Source organism: Pelmatolapia mariae, linkage group LG7 (assembly GCF_036321145.2).
Source record: "Pelmatolapia mariae isolate MD_Pm_ZW linkage group LG7, Pm_UMD_F_2, whole genome shotgun sequence".
Taxonomy (NCBI): Eukaryota; Metazoa; Chordata; class Actinopteri; order Cichliformes; family Cichlidae; genus Pelmatolapia; species Pelmatolapia mariae.
Window position 1 is genome coordinate 48,255,742 of NC_086233.1, and position 15,355 is coordinate 48,271,096.

The 15,355-nt window shown below is 39.7% G+C and overlaps 1 protein-coding gene and 1 non-coding gene across 3 annotated transcripts; one reads left to right on the top strand and one right to left on the bottom strand.

The window, feature by feature from the left end:
- Positions 1-6,521, top strand: hal (histidine ammonia-lyase). Of its 2 annotated transcripts, XM_063481028.1 has the most exons (20): positions 1-247; positions 445-505; positions 717-744; positions 826-900; positions 992-1,064; positions 1,187-1,253; positions 1,370-1,407; positions 1,505-1,630; positions 1,759-1,898; positions 2,072-2,119; positions 2,478-2,625; positions 2,744-2,839; positions 3,124-3,182; positions 3,398-3,478; positions 3,633-3,698; positions 3,781-3,946; positions 4,182-4,316; positions 6,014-6,122; positions 6,241-6,310; positions 6,390-6,521. In XM_063481028.1, exons 1-20 carry the CDS (start codon positions 1-3, stop codon positions 6,519-6,521), a joined length of 1,965 nt encoding a protein of 654 aa, XP_063337098.1. The 2 variants fall into 2 exon arrangements, with proteins under 2 accessions (XP_063337098.1, XP_063337099.1); XM_063481029.1 differs by lacking the exons at positions 6,241-6,310; positions 6,390-6,521 and having other exon boundaries at positions 445-519; positions 725-744; positions 6,014-6,126.
- Positions 6,522-8,141: 1,620 nt separating this feature from the next.
- trnay-gua (transfer RNA tyrosine (anticodon GUA)) lies at positions 8,142-8,228 on the bottom strand. Its single transcript is given in 2 exon segments — positions 8,142-8,177; positions 8,192-8,228. It is a non-coding gene; the product is annotated as a tRNA-Tyr (tRNA).
- Between the last annotated feature and the right edge of the window lie 7,127 nt (positions 8,229-15,355).

Below are 15,355 nucleotides of genomic sequence, written 5' to 3' on the forward strand. Positions count from 1 at the left end.
ATGCCTCGTTTTACTGTACACATCCGAGATGAATGGCTGGCAGTGCCCTGCCGGGACACTTCCAAAACCATCCAGTGGCTCGGACAGGAAGCGCTTAAACGTTACATAAAGAACAAACCGGACAACGGCGGCATCACGGCTGTGAAAGACACACGTTTTGTTGCGCGCAGGTGCCAGGGTTTGGGTCTGCTGGACGCGGATGACACCATCGAGGATGTACTGGAGGATAATGACTTTGTCGAGCTTGGTAATAACTTTCTACACGAAGAATGCATATATTAAAAATGTTTGCAACACATTTAAAGAACGGTGACGATGGTTTACCTTTAACTCTGCTTCAGTGATGCGTAATTGTGTATAATAAGTAATTTACTTTAAATATAACTACTGTGTGAACCAAGGGGGGAATGAACACATTGTGATTTATTTTCCTGTGCATTTCAGCTATTGAAGGAGATACCATGTCTCCTGACTTTATTCCGTGTGAGCCGGGAGTTTCTCATCTGTATCCTTACACTTGTTGGATATTTGTGCCATAGCAGCTGTAGTAGGTGCTGTAGTGTGCACTAAAAACGATTGAATCTTTTTTAATGCCATTTTTTCTTCACATACTGTTTTAATTTCGGGTTAAAATTGTCCTTGTGGGAAATTATAATTAATCTGAGAGTGACACTACATTTTGCCAAATGTTATCCTTAATTAAGTTTGTCAACTAGCACGGCAGCATACAAAGAGCCTGAAGAGGTAAGTGTATTTTCCGATAAAATTCAAAACATATTCATATCATATTAACTAACTCAGTGAAATGTGAAACTCTCTGTCCAGTATATTTCTTTGGATGGCAACAGCCTGACGTCAACAGATCTCATCAACTTAGGCAGAGGACTCTACAAGATAAAGGTAATGATCAACAAACCTCTTTTGTTGTCCGTAACTGCTCAGTTGTAATCTTTTACTTGATCCAATGTCTCCCTTTATCATTGTTTTTTAGCTGACTCCTGAGGCAGAAAGAAAGGTTGTGCAATCCAGAGAGCTTTTGGACACCATTGTCAAAGAAAACAAAGGTTAAAATACACTTAAGAAGGGATTCAGTGCGAATGAGCTTAATTTAAACGGGCTAAATTACAGTATCTGGAAAAACAGGAGACTTTGTGTGTTCAGTTCCCCATGTGTGTTCTCCCTGCAGTTGTCTATGGGATCACAACGGGTTTTGGCAAATTTGCCCGAACTGTCATTCCTGTCAGCAAACTCAAGTAGAGTTTTTAAGTTGTCCTTAAATACATTTTATGATCTATTTCTGGTCTTTGTAATCATCCACACAGAGCCCTTTTTGTTTGTTGACTGATGCCATGCACTTTTCGTTCCACAGGGAGCTCCAGGAAAACTTGGTGCGCTCACACTCAGCAGGTGATGACACTCTTTGTGACGCAGATATTTTGATTTTAATGTTTTCGGGCCCTCTGTACGTCAATCATCTTAATCAGAGTCATGCTGTGACGTATAGGTGTGGGGAACCCGTTAAGCCCAGAGAGGACCCGCATGTTGCTCGCTTTGAGGATCAATGTTTTGGCCAAAGGGCACAGTGGTGTTTCTCTTGAAACCCTCCAGGCCATGATCCAGGCCTTTAACGGTAAGCTTCAAACCAGTTAGCTGATGTGAGATATCAGCTTCAGCAAACTGTTGATAACTTTATTTAAGGACAGGGGTAGGATAGCTGTCATAGGACTTACCTTTGTTTCTATAACTTTGTCCCCTCAGCCTCCTGCCTCTCCTTTGTCCCTGAAAAGGGAACAGTAGGTGCTAGTGGTGACCTGGCACCCCTCTCTCACCTGGCCCTCGGACTCATGGGAGAGGGAAAAATGTGGTCTCCCACGAGCGGGTGGGCTGATGCCAAATACGTAAGCTCAGAGTGACTTTTCTGGAGTTGTAAAACAAGAGGGCAACTACTATCGTAGGAAAACGTGTCTCTTGTTTACAAGAGTGAAAGGTTTCAGGGTGCAAATGGAAACATTGTTTGCTTTCTGATGACCCTGGACTTTTTACATGTTTTTCATCTTTCATTCCTGACCAGGTCCTGGAGGCACATGGACTAAAGCCAATATCACTAAAACCTAAAGAGGTAATGTTCAAAAAAAGAAAAGAAAAGCTCTTCTATTTGATTTGTCTGCACTGTTGTGATTGGACCCAGAGTTCACTGATAACAGATTTTGAAGCATAAACTGCATTTGCATCATAAATATACAATAAAATACATATTAGGCCAAATATATGGAATTAAAATAATTTTAGCAAAAGAAAAAGTAATATGAGGGTTAACTTGTAAAAATAATGACACTGTAAAAAAAATCCTTATAAAAAATTATCTTTGCAAAATCCCTGCGTTTTGTTTATATTTACATTTTACACACCTACTCCAATTTTTCTTCTTTTGCAATTGGGGTTGTACACCCATCTCACTCTCTGGGATTCCCTAACAGGGTCTGGCTCTGATCAATGGGACACAGATGATTACCTCTCTAGGGGCAGAGGCCGTGGAGCGAGCCCAGGCGATTGCCCAGCAGGCAGATATTATTGCTGCTCTCACCCTGGAGGTGCTAAAGGGAACCACCAAGGCCTTTGACAGTGGTGAGCAGAAGCTATAAACCCGAAGAAAACCAGAAACTAGATGGAATTATTTACCTCCAATTGTATAACTGCACTGCATCTCATCCATCCTTATTCAATTTCTGGTCTCCTCCCACAGACATCCATGCACTGCGGCCACATCCGGGGCAAATAGAGGTGGCTCAACGCTTCCGCTCACTGTTGGACTCTGATCACCACCCATCCCAGATTGCAGGTTTGATGAACATCAAACAATATTCATGTAAAGTTCTGATCATTGCATTTTACGTTTGTGTGCCTTCCTCCTCCCAAAAACTTGTTTGCATATTAGAAATGCTCTTACCACTGGCCTTGATCAAGGGAGTGGTTTCAGAGTTGCACCAACTCAAGATGAGATGCATGAGTTGCTGGGGGTGCATTTGCCGACAGGCATTAATGAAGTATAGCCTTTCTAATATTATGCAGCCTTAAATATGCTGCGTTTAATGTGTGTCATATGGTCCTGGTGTGTTTTTACAGAGAGCCACAGGTTCTGTGACAGAGTCCAGGATGCCTACACCATGCGGTGCTGTCCTCAGGTAACCCCAAGTTCATTTATATATCCCCAAATCACAGGTTTCTCCCACAGCGTTTTAAAGCTTCTGCAACTTCTGGATGGGAAAGGGAAAACTCTGAATTCTCACATGCTAGATAGTGGGTCTACCACATAGAAAGCAGATATGGAGCTGGAGCAAAACTATGTTTGAGCATCATACATCTCTTTCTGAGTGTTGTATCCTCTCTCTGCTCGCAGGTTCATGGAATTGCCAATGACACAATTGCATTTGTCCAGAATATCATCAACACAGAAATCAACAGTGCCACTGACAACCCTGTATCCTTTTCTGTCTTTCAAACTAGAGGAAAAGACTGATCTATGAAATTTAGCCAGTTTGGTCTCAACTCTGATAACTGAAGTTGGATCTGCCACAAACTGCACACAGGATTTTACTGGAAATCAGTTTATTTTGTCTTAACGGTCTCACCAGATGGTATTTGCAGAAAGAGGTGAGACCATTTCAGGTGGGAATTTCCATGGGGAGTACCCAGCTAAGGTATGTAGTAATATATACAGTTTGTTTCGGTTTGCTGTAGATTTGATTCTTCTTTCTTAAACAACTGTTTTCTTTCTCATAGGCTCTGGATTTTTTAGCCATTGCAGTCCACGAGCTGGCTTCAATCAGCGAAAGGAGGATCGAGAGGTTGTGCAACCCGTCTCTGAGTGAGCTGCCTGCCTTCCTCGTCAACGAGGGTGGACTCAACTCAGGCTTCATGATTGCCCACTGCACTGCAGCCGCCTTAGGTTCGTGTGAAAAACACAAAATAATATGTAATCTCCTGCTAAATTATTCCAATTTCAAAGAGATTATGACAACATTATTTACTTAACAGGCTTTGATATTGAATATTACACTTCAGAGTGCATTTTTTTAATAAAAGATCTAATGTTACAAAATTGTAGGTTTTTTTTCCTTTCTTCTTACCCAATATTTGAGCAGGAGCACTGACATTACTCTATACTCTTTCATGCTGTTCAGTTTCAGAAAACAAAGTTTTGTGTCACCCATCGTCTGTGGACTCTTTGTCCACTAGTGCTGCCACGGAAGACCACGTGTCTATGGGAGGATGGGCTGCTAGGAAGGCCCTGAGGGTAATAGAGCATGTGGAGCAAGGTAAGGTGTACCATTGTTAAATTATGTACACCTTGCAAGTACTGGGTTGGCTTAATTCTTTGTGCCACAGATTCATCAAGGAGCTGGAAACATTCCTCATACTATCATGACAGGCACTGCTGATTTGTCTCCACATCCGTCATGTAAATCTCCTGCTCCATCACATCCCAAATGTGCTCTATTGGATTTAAATCTGGTGACTGTGAAGCAAATTCACTGTCATGTCTAAGAAGCCACTTTGAGATGATCTGAGCTTTGTGTCCATCTTCTGATGTAAGAAGCCATCAAAAGATGGACAATATGTAAGATTTGGTGTTTAAACAATGCTCAGTTGGTATGAAAGGGGTTCAAAGTGCACCAAAAAATGTTCCCTGCACCACTCCATCACCACAACCCTGAGCTGTTGATAAAAGGCAGGATGGATCCACGGTTTCATGTTGTTTATGCCAAAATCTGACCCTACCAGTCATAAGGATCTAACTGTTGCAGTAGAAATCAAGACTCATCAGACCAGGCAACATTTTTCCAGTCTTATGTGGTCCAGTTTTTGGTGAGCTTGTGAAAACTGTACCCTTAGTTTCCTGTTCTTAGCTGACATAGATGGCACCTGGTGTGGTCTTCTGTTGATGTAGGCCATCTGCTTTAAAGTGTGATTTGTTGTGGTTCTAATGAGTAGCAACAGTATTTGAGTTACAGTTTCCTTCATATCAGCTCAAAGCAGTCTGGTCACTCTACTGTGATCTTTGGCATTAAGAAGGCATTTTCACCCAGAGACCTGCTACTCACTGATATTTTATCTTTTTTGGAAAATTCTTTCTAAACCCTAGCGATGATTATTTCCCAGTAAATCCCCAGTAGATTAGCGGTTTCTGAAATACTTGGGACAGTCCATCTGGTACCAACAACCATGCCACGTTCAAAGTCACTTAAATCATCTTTCTTCCACATTCAGTTGCTCAGTTTAAACTTGATCAGGCTGTCTTGATCATGTCTCATGCCTAAATGCACTGAGTTGCTAACTGGGTGATTAGACATTTGTGCTAACGAGCAACTGAGCAGGTGTTCCTAACAACGTGATTCTGTGATTATGTATGGTAATCAATAGATTTATGGTGGGGTGTCCTAAAATTCCAATGAAACTCTATGCAGACAACAAACAAGTGAGTAAAATAATTGATCCGTTCCATAGTTCTGCTGCATTACCACTATCAGAATTAAAAATATGCTTTAACCACCTGTTTTTACTCTAACTCTTTGAAAACAACAAGCGTCCCTGAGTCAAAGAGACTAACCAGTCAGTTTCCGCTGCTTCTGTTGCAAAAAGTGCAAAGGTCGCTGCTGAAAATCATGCCAGTGTACACCGACAAGACAAAACCGCAGCTTACTGGGCGGATACAGAGGTTAACCTTAAACCAACAGGTTTTAAAAAACAGATAAATAATTAAACTATCATCAAATATCATTTATCTCTGTGCTTAAAATTCTTTTCTCCGTCTTTTGAAAAAATATTGAGGAAAAAAAATCCACAGTTCTTGTAAGTCATGGAATAAACTAAAGGCTCAAACAGCAGTAAAAACCCAGGGAAGGCTTTCAATTGGCTGTGATCTATGCTATTTAATGTTTTCAATATTTATCACTAAAATGAGAGATTTATTTTTGGGATTTGGCCAAACTGAATTGATGCTTCCTGTTACCAGTCCTCGCTATAGAGCTGCTGGCCGCATGTCAGGGCATCGAGTTCCTCCGCCCTCTCCGTACCACCACTCCACTGGAGAAGGTCTATGAACTTGTTCGCAGCGTGGTCAAGTAAGTCAAACAGATGCGGCCAAGGTACAAAATTTTGAGCCTGTCGAAACTATATACCTAACAGTTAATATTTACCCGTTGTTCCACTTTCTCCTTTTACTCTCCTGCCGTTAAACAGACCGTGGATTAAAGACAGATTCATGTCGCCTGATATTGAAGCGGTTCACCGCCTGCTACTTGATCAAAAGGCAAGTTCTAAAAAGTTGTTCAGTGCACGTGCGAGCTCCACGTGGCATGTCGTTAAATGTGCTTATATTTTCAACACAGGTGTGGAATGTGGCCAAACCTTACATTGAGAAGTACCAGACAGAGTACATCCCCGAGTCCCGCCCCGTCTCTCCCACTGCCTTTTCCCTGGACTCTCCGGCCTCCCCCAGGAAGCGTGTTCGCCATGAATGAAAGCACGCCCAAAACAAGTTTTTTGGGGTTTTTTTTTTTTTTTTGGCAATTACTTCAGTCACAAAAAAAGAAAGATCCTACACACTGATCTTGGTCAACACCACAATTAGTCAAAAGTGTGTGGCCATTATCTGAGACCAACTGGAGCAGAATGGGAGAAACGGATCCTTATGCTTCACTGTGACACTTCGCTGACAAGAGCAGTGTGCAGCCTCTTTCTTTCTTGCATCTGAGTTTGTTGGATTTGTGAATTTTCTATTCCCATTAAAGAATTGTTAGAAAGTCACCCAAACCTCTGGAGATGTGATTTCAGGATGCTGTATTCTTATGTCCCTTGAAGACTAAATTTATACACTGACTTATATCTCCCGAGCTTATGAACTGGCTATTCTACATACAGAATATTATTCAAGCAATTATTGGGTTTAACTTGTGTATACTGCACCTTACCCTGCTGTACATTCCACTTGTTTATATCTAAACTTTTTTGTCCCTTTTTAAACGTGCCTAATTGACTCTTTATTGTCACATGATTTCTTCTTGTACAATTTTAAAGTCATAATTATCTTAGCACAACCTGTGATTTTTCTGGTGTATTTAAAATCCTATTTAATTGTCATTAATACATTTCCAGCTTAACATAATTAAAGTTTTTAAGCGTTCCTATTCTCATCCATTTAAGTCATGTTGTGTGAATAATGTACCTTATACTATTATCAGGGACAGAGAGGCAAAATTGTAGAAATATATCTCAAAAATCTATCAAACCTGACCGTTTTCAGTGAAGTAACACAAAATTAGTAAATGTGCCAGTGATTTCCAGCCTCTCATCAGCATACCCTGAGAATAGGCTAGCTAGTTTGGAGGTGGCGCTACATTTGTCCTGTCTTTGTGTGTGTTGAACTTCAGGAAAGTTAGGTTGGCAGAAGCTTCCTTACCCAGTTAAACAGCACCTACCTGGCTGGACAGCAGCTCCACCACCTTGACGTGCCAAAAGGAAGAGCCTGTGGAAAATAAAGCAGAAGGTCTGCAGTCAACAAACTCAAAGGTTGCACAAACAGCTCAGGACAAGATAGCAGCACAGGAGCAGAAATCTGACATGCACAGAGGCAGTTCAACATCAGAAAAAAATGCTATAACTCTAAAATTATAGATTTAGTTTAACATGTATGCACTCATTCCATTCCTTATTCTATCAGCCAGAGTCAGGCAGAGCTGGGGCACATTTCAGTAAGAGCTGGGGTACGCCTCTTACTGAAATGTGGGGTGAGGTGGGGTGAAAACAGATTAGCAGGACAAGAACTGAAAGAAGCTTACAGAATAATAGCATACTAACATTTATTGCATGAACGATTACAAAGGCACTCTCAGCAATCTCACCTTGCAGTTTTAAAGCATTAATGCTTTATTGCTTTTACAGTGCTCCACCTCTCCACCAAGGTTCATTAAATTTGGCTTAGGAGTTTCACAGTGATCTTGCTGAACAACTGAACTGATCGCATTTCTCTGTGAATGAAAGATGACTGAGCACACGTTTAAATCAAAAGTGCAAAAACGCCTGGCTGCATGTCAAAACATTTACTATAAAGTTAATTATAATAAAAATAAAAAAAGCAAGTCTCCTTCGAGCCGGATTCGAACCAGCGACCTAAGGATTTCAGCTTTCGCCTCTACAGTCCTCCGCTCTACCAACTGAGCTATCGAAGGGACGGTACCCACACCTCTCACTCCACAATATTTAATAAAATACACCGTTATGCCCTGTATATCATTTCACAATTTTCAAAATGTATGAAATTTCAGTTTCACAGCTGAGGTACAATCATTGATGAAAAAGCGAGCACACAACGACTGGTTTTAGATAACTAGCTAGCTAGCTAGTTCACTTCTTCCGTTCAAAGTCTCTCCCAAGAAACTGAACTCTCCAGCTGTAGCTAATGTTTTAGGTGAAATCACTTAAAATATCAAGTCAACAGCTCCTCCATTACAGCAGAACTGTGACAACCGAAATAACAAAAACACCGAATAAAGACTTTATTTTGAGATATTTTTGCTAAACGGCGCTCTCTATTTGTAACAAAAGTGACAAACATTCAGCTAAAGATTGGGAAACTAAACGAACCTGCATGTAATCTTCCGCAGGTGAGAGCTCGAGGTAAATACAGTGGACAGTAGTTTCAGTAGTTACATATATTACACATATAGTGCTAATGGCCATTAACACTGCTGAGGAGCATCTCAGCAGGCAGTTATTCTTTAGCTTTTCCGCAATATCCTTATCTTTTTATGACTAACAAAGTTTTTTTAAAAAAGGAAAGAAAGAAAGAAAGAAACGTATTGATATATAGCAAAACAAGAAAATTAAACATAAATTAATTTTATTTTATTTATTTTATTTTAATTCTGAGACTTAAATATAGTTTTCTGCTTTCCCACAGTATTGGGTGTTATGAAACAATAAATTAAGTTGAGGATATCCAACATCAACCACTAGGTGGTAATATTTCACCATGTAAGGAAATAAAAAAAATGTCCTTGAACGTCACGTTATATGTTAACAAACAATTTCTTTCTTGTAAAAAAAAAAAGAAAGAAAGAAAAAGAAATTGTTGCATCCAGTCAAAACGTGACTGGTTTCTATGATTTTATTCATAAACATTCATAAACACCATAAATCTATATCTCAGTTTTAGGACCAGGATATGTTAACATTTTTAACACAACCAGCAAATCCCATAGTGGGATATCTATGTGAGTGTTATTTTTCTAAACGTCCTAAATTTTCCATCTGACAAACACAGATATATATATAACCATATTTAAAATAAATAAATAAATAAATAAATAAATAAATAATAACAACAAATTAATAAAACTAACTTCGAAAGTGATAGAAAATTAAAGGGAAGCTAAAGACTTTACACAATAAAAAATCAGTTTAAACAAGCAAACCCATACATCTAAGACAAAATAAAAACAAATAATAGTGATAATAATAACCCTGGTTGTATTAGTTATGTCAGTAGTGCAATCTTTTTCATTGGTGTGATTTTTTTTAAAATTGTGAAATGAAACAAAAAGGCATGGTCACTCACTGTAACTTGTCAACAGAGTTGAGTGTTGCTCTTTTTACCTAATACGAGTTCTCCTACAACTGTGAGCATGTGGAGCAGAAAAGCGATGAGAATAATTAGCTTCAGTGAAGTTTACTAAAGGATTTTAATTATGAACAGGGCTTGCTGTCGGGCTGCTCTCTGATGTATTCATTCTTGTCCCGACCTGTCTGACAGTGAGGCAATGCGTTACATTACATGTCTGTACTGTATGTACCACAGGGTCACGCTTGTGAGGCAGCAGACATTCTTCTCATAACACAGGCTCCAATCCCCAGATCTTCCCCAGCCTTTTCCCAGATTATCATCCAGTCTCAACTGGTCTCAACTGGGAGCGACAGAAATCCACCCAAAACCCTACGGCAGGTTTGAAGGGTGGGTCTTCATCAGGAACATGAGAAGTCGCATTCGCAAACAACTTTTTGAACTTGCACATTTCTTATCAGTGAATTTTGTTTAAAGGTAGTAAATAAACAAGAAGATATTAGTGCTGCAATTATGTACAAATTATCAGCTGTTTCTAAAGTTTTAGCCTGAAATAACAGTGATGGACACCTGGCTAAGGTCATTAGTTTGCTGTCTGACATCCCATAATTCATAAATCATCACATGTGGCTTTTTGAGAGCAGTGTGATCTCAGTCCTTCATATAGACTATATATAATGGAAAAAATGCCTTTGGTTGTACATGGACTGAAAGCGTATTGCTTTGCATCTATAATTAGCACAAAAGCATTCAATAATGATCATATTATTGAATATTATGTTACTATATTTGTAATAGCCCACTGGCAAAGACAACACTGGAATCTGCTCCCCTGTGTCCCACCCATAATTTCCACTTTTAGTTACACTAATATGACACAGTTTTGGGAGGAAAAGATGGATGTAGCCTTCTGATCTGGAAAGTAAGGCAGATGAGGAAGAGCCTTAAATGTGGGCAGTAGTTATCGACTTCTCTAGTTGCAAAAGGGCTTTTTCAATTATATAGGACAAATGGTCTTAACCTCACTTGCACTGGGAACTGAGTAAATGCTCCTCTAATTGGTTTACTGTCTCAATCGCCGCATCTTAAATGTAACTTTTTACCTTATTACAGTAAAAAATGCCAATAAAGCAGAGTATGCTTTAGAGCCAGGTAGCTAATAACCAAATGGTTTTCCTCCGAAAGATTCACCCCACATTTTTGAATTTAGGTTCAAAAAGTAGCAATTGCAAAAATGCTAAATGCAAAATTAACTGATGTTGTGTTGTGCTGCTAATACAACATCAGCTCATTGCAAGGATCAACAAAGATGGCATGCTAACACAAAGCTAGCAAAGAACCCAGAGTGACGTTAAAGCTGAGTGTTCACCGACAGCAGTCCAGCAACCAGACCCAGATATTCAACTGGTAACAAAGGAAGTAATGAACAATCGGGCTTTTAGCATTGTGAACTTAATTTGTACCTGCACATGTTTCTATAGCAGAATTTAAGTGGAAGTGGTGACCGCTTCAAAGTCTCTTTGACCTGGTTTTCAGCTTTGCGTTCAAACTCTAAAAGAAGCATTGTATGTATTTTCTTGTTACAATAGGGAGTTCATTATGTCGAACTTTAGCCTTAGTTTATATTGCTAACTGATGATGATGCATTTCAGGATGTTACAGAATAACAGAAAAGTTAAGTGATGAGTAGTTTAACAGTTTACTTCCTCCAGGGAGTAATAAAGGAATGTGTAATGCATTCCTTTTTTTGACTGGCTACAAAATGGCTACATCCATCTTTTATATACAGTTTTTGGTGCTCCCCATGCCCCTACCTTTAGCCACAGCCATGGTGCCCTCTCTCTTACTTCACTTACTATGCACTCTCTTTGATATTAGTTTGCAGTAAGTTAATGTAGAGTATAAATGTTTGTACTGAAGATCACTGCAACCAGTATCATATTCATATTATAAAAGGAAAAGTGAAAACAGATATTTTAGCAAAAAAACCCAAAACCTAAACAACTTTTTTTTGTCTCGCATAAACGTTTTGAAACCTAAATAAAGTCAATGAAATGTAAGTACACAATTAGTTTTGAGCTAAAGCATGCAAGCACTGCCCATCAGCAGAATCAGTGAGCATACATGTGATGGCAACAAACAATTTGAGTGAAAGTTAAAATGAAGCTGCGCTTTATACTTGGTTGCTTCCCACTGTTATTGTTCCCTTTGAAAACCTTTAAAATATTGAATCATGAGACTAATCACATCATCTGCAAAGTCTTTTCTCTCTAATGTTTCCATCCTTGGCTATCTCGTTTCAACAAGACAAAACAAGGAACTCACACCTGCTATTTCTGCAAAGTTAAAACGTTTTACAGCTTCCCTCCTGCTGCAGTTTCTTTTTTCCGTTTTTATCCTTACCACTGTTCATGTCATGGGGCGGATGACATGACATCAGTACACTTTATCTCTCTGTGGGACTCTTCCCCTCTCACAACACTTAAAATAAAAAATGGGACACGTCCGGCTGCTCGGCTTACGTGAAGGTGAAAGTTCCACAGCTTCCCTATTTCTGTGTCCACTCTTGTCTTTACATCAAGCTTGCACTCAGCTATCTGCTAATTCTTTCCTAATGCATCATAAGCTCATTGGTACAATGTATAAATTCCTAGAAGTGTTTGAGCAGAAAATAATATATGTTGGGCTATTGCTATTGTTACTATATGATATGAATTACTAACAGCATTAATTCCAAATGAGTTACATCACAAGAAAAGTTGCATTTTAGAGCTGGCACTGCAGATTACACTGCCTGATGAAATGTGGGTGGGAGTGATGTTATGGCTAGGATCGAGCAGACAGATAGTAGTGATAAACGTCATAAAAATGCAATGGCAGGAAAAGCAGTGACAGTGGGTGTTCAGAGCCATCTGTTTAATGCTTACCCTGCGGGCAGGGCACCTTCCCTGCTTGCCTGGAGCATGTCTGGCTTTTTGTCTGGCTTTTACAGGAGAGTAGACAGATTACTTGCAAAGGTTGAGATGGTTCAGTGGGCTGAAGGTACTAGGTGACACGGAAGCACGGGAGGGGGGGAAACCATATCCTTTTACAGTCTGGAAATAAAGCTGGCCAGCAGCCCTGTGTCTGTCTTCTTATTGGGCCATAGATGACAGGATCATAGCAGCGCTGGCTGTTGGAGGTCCAGCGCCAGACTGCAGCAGGCAGGGAGGTAATTTAACATGGTAAGCATTATTTCATGTGTTACTGAACTAACTCCCCAGACTGGCCTTTTACATCTATAACTGCATTTATCTGCACCAAACAACAAATCAGACAGTCGTCTTTCCCTTTGACATACACTTAAACATTGGTCATTTATGTAGATATACAAGAAATCAAATAGAATTCCTGGTTAGGAAAAACTGTCACATACTTGTAGCTATGAAGCAGCCAGCATAAAGACTGCCAGACGCTCTAAAGCTCCTTTAGTAACATGTTATATGTCACAAAAGTTCAAGTTGTGTTTTTTTTTACAGAAGTTTTTGTGCACGGGTATTTCTTCAGTGGACTTCCCGGCATCTCAGAAGGTTGTGGGAGCAACCTTTGGGTGGAAAAGGACTCCTACACATGACCGCATGAAAACCAGTCTGCCACACCAACAAGCTACGTAATTAATCATGTGCTTTGGGCAGCTTTTACTCAACATTTTTCTCTGACCGCTAACCAGATCAAATTTTGAAGATGGTGTTTGCCTTTTTGATCTAAAAATCTCAATAAGGTGATTTTCCAACAATGTCAAAGTATCCCTTTAGTGGTATGGCCGAGTGGAAGTTGTGTAACAAAGAAAAACAACAAACAGCAGGAGTTAAAGCGAGCAGAGGAATTCTCTTGCAACGTGCCGCGCTTTCATCCTGCCAGGGGAATACAGAGCAGACTGGCCAAGATTAGACATCCTTCCTGCAGCATTTTTCATGGTGACTCCTGGGATTTTAAGATCGAAAAACATGCAAGCAATGCACAAAGAGAACCGCTCAAGGTGCATCACCCTTTGCTCCAGTGGATCATGTGGAGACAACTAAAATAAGCCGTGGTAAATCTAAAAACACACAGACATGAACCCTGTCCCCTTTAAAGACGCTGTCACTGTGACGAGAGTCACAGTATTCCAGGAATGTCCTGATCCATCGGGGCCGGGATGCCTTAGGGAAGAGACCGAGATTGCTCATGACCGCTCCACTTGCTCTCCTTTAACATAAACAAACACACGTGTAAGAGGATGAGTCATACGATAGGCATTTATTTTATTTTATTTTACTGTGAGAAAACATTAGTCCTGACCGCATGTTCCTCCTTTCATCTTCACTCATCACTATGTCTCTGGCATTTTTACTCTTATTTTCTTTTATCTATCTGCACTTTAAACCTTTTCCACAGTATCAAATGAGCACGATAAATCTGCTGCCTGCCTGTCACATTTTTTTTTCTTCTTCTTTGAAATGACTCTTTTGACTCTTGGGGTCAAGTAACAACAAAAGCTATAGAAAAAAAAGGCATGCAACCGGATAATTATTTGGGTCAAGGGTTGCGTGACCCCCTCAGGTCTGGGGCTGTTGCCTGTCTGACAACTTCAGACAGATAAAGTGTGGTTAATGAGCTGCAGTTAGAAATAAGTGCTGATATGTAGCAGGAATGTAACACCTGTGTGGATTTTGAATGGAATTCTAAATCCTGCTTTAGGGAGGAAGGCACATTCACGGGGGTTGTGCTGAGCGGATGATTCTTTATTTGTTTATTAGAAATAAAAAGAACCAAAAAATGGTTTCCGGCTACAAGTTTTGAGGAAAGGAGATACAAAACATTAATTTTCTTTGTATTGCATGAAAGGACAAAAGTCTAGTGATAAGGTCTAGTGATAAAGTGCAAACTGCAGAAACAACTGTGTTATACAGACACAACATGTTAACACAAAGCTAGCAAAGAACCCAGACTGATATTAAATTGAGTGTCTGCTAATACCAGCCTAGCAGTCAGACCCCGATCTTCAATGGGTAACAAAGGAAATGACGAACAATCAGACTTGCAGCACTGAGACCTCAGTTTCCACCTGTACATGTTTCTACAGCAGAATCACAGTCGGCCACTTCAAAGTCTCTTTTCAGATTTATATTGTCAGCTTCTAAAAAGAAGCATTGTATATATCTATATGTGCTCATTAGGATAGGGACTTTAGCCCAAGTGTTATATTGTGAACTGATGATACATTTCAGGACATGACAGAGACACGGAAAAGTAGTGTAACAGTTTATTTCCTCCAGGGAGTAACAAAGGAATGTGTAATGCATTGCTTCTTTGGGGGGCTAACTATCCCAACACTGGAGTACACTGACCAGTCAGTGATGTCATGATGGCTACTCCCTTCTTTGATTTACAGTTTATAGTGCCACCTCATACCCTTCCCTTTAGCCATGGTGCCCTCTGTCTCATTTTTACTTGCTGTGTATTCGCTTTATAGGATAAGCTAATGCGTTTGCACTGAGGATCATCACAACCAACTTCATATTATAAAATTAAAAGTGAAAACAAATAGAGCACACAAATAAAAAAAAGAAAAGAAAATCAATGAAATGTAAAGCTTATTAGAACTGTGTTGGATGATTATTAGAAGTAAAAATAGAAGCCTGGATATTTCAGTATAATCACCTCACTTCATCATTTTTTCCAAAACTATCATCTTTAAAGCGTTTACGTCATAAG

Excerpts from the sequence above, each read along its gene's own strand:
- hal (XM_063481028.1), top strand. The coding sequence starts at position 1 with ATGCCTCGTTTTACTGTACACATCCGAGATGAATGGCTGGCAGTGCCC. Across the intron at positions 1,254-1,369 it reads ATTCCTGTCAGCAAACTCAA|GGAGCTCCAGGAAAACTTGG; the intron begins GTAGAGTTTTTA and ends TTCGTTCCACAG. Across the intron at positions 1,408-1,504 it reads GGTGCGCTCACACTCAGCAG|GTGTGGGGAACCCGTTAAGC; the intron begins GTGATGACACTC and ends TGTGACGTATAG.